Consider the following 3,769-nt stretch of genomic DNA (forward strand, 5'->3'; position numbering starts at 1 on the left):
CGATTTCAATTAGGCAGAAAAAATGTATAAATACGAATACACTGTATTTTACTATTATTTATGTGTGAATACAATGTATTTCGCAATGTTTTGAAACCAAAATGATGCTACATTTTGTAATCAAGTGAAATCTTCTTCTTCTTCTTCTTGTTATTATTGTTATTATTATTATTATTATTATTGCAAAATTTTTGCCCAAATGGTGCTATTTATGAAATTCAAATTATGAGAACGAGCGAACTCAATCCACTAATTACCCTTTATAGTTGTAGTTTCAAAAATTCACATAACAGTGGCAATTTGGGGTTTTACGGCAGAGATGTGTACATCCCTTTTTAGGTGTATATTTTACCATGTACGTATTTCAAACATGTACATCCCTCTATCTCCCCATCGTTGTTGCCCCATCATCATTGCCCCTCTATCTCTTTCCTCATCCTCGACCTTCCGATTCCACCTTTTCTTTGGTGAAATTCTTCAAACTAAAGCTTAGAAGGCCTTCAATGGTGATGCGGCTCAGATTTTTAGTGAGGAAGATGGTGTTGTGGTGATTGTTTTGTGCCGTTAGTGATATCCCTTTCTCAACCTGTATGTTTTCTCTTTTTATATTTATTCTTCAAATTTCATCGTACTTTTGAGATGAAGGGAATACAAGTTCTTATTTCACTTCATTTGTTTATGTATTAGAGATAAATAGAGTGACCTTAAATAAATGGTACCAGTCACTTCAAAGGGCTTGTTATAATACATTGAATCAGACCTGGAAAAATTTGATGCTCAAATAAATATAAAGGTGAGGTTCATACGTTGAAATATAGTGACAAGTATTTTTGTGATGGTTTGAGTGATTTCTGATGATGATACAAGTGTCATGCAATAAAATATAACGACATACTAAATTGTATATGTTGCTTGTATAAAAAGTGTATGCTCGAGCATGTATAAAATATTAGCGTCATATATTGAAACACACACAACTGATTTTCTTATGGTTGTTGGGGCGGTTTCTGGTGATTATTGGTGATGGAATGTGTGTATGAAGTGTTGTATATACGTAAAGTGTGTGGTGCGTACATGTAAGTTGTGAGTGTGGTGTTTCAAGGTGATGAAAGTATAGTGTATTAAAGTGTATGTAATTTGATCTTGTATGTACATCAGTTAGGTAGAGAGATTGTATGCGCAAACCCAATGTATTTCACTACTTATTATTATGAAAACCAAAATAGTGCTACACTTCATAATTAAGCAAAATTTCATTATTTTTCACAAATCTTGACAAAAAAAGTTCTATTTACAAAATTTAAATTACGTGAGCTACCACTTAATTACCATTTATAGTGGTACTTTAAGCAATTTACATAACATAGCACTAATTTTGAATTTTATAGTAGGGATGCATACCCCTTCTCTCTCATCTCTCCGGCAAGATCTTCAAATTATAGCAAAAGAGACCCTCCATGATGGTGATTTGTGCGACTCTGTTTTTTAGCAGGGAGATGTGTTGCGGCAGCTGTGTCGTATCGTCACTCGTCAATGATGAGAGTTTCGGCCCCAAATCTCATCCTTTCATGGAGCCCAACCTACTTGTATGTGGGCCTATATTGGCTGACACAGAAGCAGGCTAAACCCCGTGATAGTGATAAATGCTCATTAACACCTAATTCTGCATTTACTTCATCTCCTCCTTATACTCGTGAATCCATAATCATCCAGCTTAAATTTATGCACCCACCAATTTTTATTCACTTGTCACACTCCCCAACCTGGTGATTGCACTTATAAAGACCCCTGGAAATACAGGTATCTTAAACAAGTTTGTCCACTTCATTCATATTCCAATTAAACTCTTGATTTGCTTTCAACATGGCCCTGTTTTTCTCAATACAAACAACTTCACTACTAGCTCTCGTCTTCTTTCCTCTAGGCTGGTCATTCACTGTTATAATGTCGGATTCCGGTGCGCCTTCAGCTCTAGTTGATGCCCCACAAACTGGTTTCTCTATGAATAATAATCGAGCACGAACCGATCCACATGAACAAGAAGCAGTTTACGACATTATGAGGGCGACGGGGAACGATTGGGCCACAGATATCCCTGATGTTTGTCGTGGCCGGTGGCATGGCATTGAGTGCATGCCGGACAACGACAATGTATACCATGTTGTATCACTTTCCTTCGGAGCACTGTCCGATGATACAGCATTTCCTACGTGTGACTCAACTCATTCTTTCATTTCACTTTCTGTTACGAAACTTTCACACCTTCGGACTTTATTCTTCTATCGTTGTTTCAGTAATAATCCTCAGCCTATCCCAGCATTTCTAGCCCAATTAGGTCCCACTTTGCAGACACTAGTTTTACGGGAAAATGGGTACACAGGGCCTATTCCTGTTGAGTTGGGTAACTTAACCCGTTTGAGAGTCCTTGATCTTCACAAAAACAATCTTAACGGTTCAATACCGGTTTCTCTGGGCCGGATCACCGGTTTGAGGTCGTTAGATTTGAGTGACAACAAACTAACCGGTTTAATTCCGAGTTTAACTTTCCCTCTGTTAAATGTGCTGGACCTCAACCAAAATCACCTTGTAGGTTCAATTCCATCCACACTCATGAGCTGTAATTCACTTACAAAGCTAGACTTAAGTCGCAATCACCTCTCCGGTTCAATACCCCACTTCATCGACAACTTATATGACCTCATCCTTATGGATTTAAGCTACAATAGTCTAACAGGTCCATTCCCAGTGTCACTCAAGAAATTGAATTTTCTACAAGCCTTAGTCCTCAATGGAAATCCAATGGACTCTTCTACTCTACCGGATAATGGATTCGATGGTTTCAAGGACTTGATGATTTTAGGGTTATCCAATATGAACCTTCAAGGTCCAATACCAAATTCACTAGGCCGGTTACGTAAACTTCGAGTTCTTCATCTTGATGGGAACAAATTAAATGGCTCGATCCCATCGAGTTTTGGTAATTTAAATAGCGTAAGTGAGCTCAGGCTAAACAATAACATGTTGAGTGGTCCTATTCCATTTAAGAGAGAAATGGTTTGGAGAATGAGAAGGAAAATAAAGCTTTCCAACAATGAAGGGCTTTGTTATAATAAAGAAAATGGTCTTGGAGGTGATCTAGAGACATTGTTGGGATCAGGGATTGGACATTGTGTAGACTCTAAAACTGAGCCAACAAATGCAATGGAACACATTTCAACACTCAACAGAGGAAGTGTCGCAACATCAAATAGCAACAAGTTATCATCTTTTGAAAGCTTACTTTGGTCAGCTTCAGTTTTTGTTGTATTCTGTCTGTTGTGAGTAATTGTTTAGAGATTTGGTACAGTTCTTGTTTCTTCTCCTTTTCATCTTTCGGTTTTTAAATGTAACAAAGCATAATAGTATTAGTAAGTACGAGGAGTGTTACTAATTTCATTCTTCAGACCTTTCCGGGAACAACTAATTGGATGTCACTTGTAAATTATTGTCGAGGTCTCACAACTAATCTTAACTACTTAGTAGAAATTCAATCTCATGTTTTACGCTATCACTGAAAAAGTTGACTCCACAAAACGAATGGGCATTAAGAATTTTCAGAGTTTGCTTAACCAAAGAGAATGTAACCTCTCATTTCCAATTATTATTCTTTTTCACTTTCGTTACTGGATTTCTAGCCCCTTTAAACAAAACAGAACACCCGAGATCATTGTACTGGGTAGAAAATAACAAGAATATATGATATCTACGAGTGAGTTCAGGGAGGAGGAAG

General features: G+C 37.3%; 1 protein-coding gene across 1 annotated transcript; it reads left to right on the plus strand.

Moving 5' to 3' along the window:
* The first annotated feature begins 1,702 nt into the window (after positions 1–1,702).
* LOC107849673 (protein TOO MANY MOUTHS) lies at positions 1,703–3,484 on the plus strand. Its single transcript, XM_016694227.2, has one exon. The coding sequence runs from the start codon at positions 1,864–1,866 to the stop codon at positions 3,319–3,321; it is 1,458 nt and encodes a 485-aa protein (XP_016549713.1). The 5' UTR covers positions 1,703–1,863; the 3' UTR covers positions 3,322–3,484.
* The last annotated feature ends 285 nt before the right edge of the window (positions 3,485–3,769 follow it).

Source organism: Capsicum annuum, chromosome 12, assembly GCF_002878395.1.
Source record: "Capsicum annuum cultivar UCD-10X-F1 chromosome 12, UCD10Xv1.1, whole genome shotgun sequence".
Taxonomy (NCBI): Eukaryota; Viridiplantae; Streptophyta; class Magnoliopsida; order Solanales; family Solanaceae; genus Capsicum; species Capsicum annuum.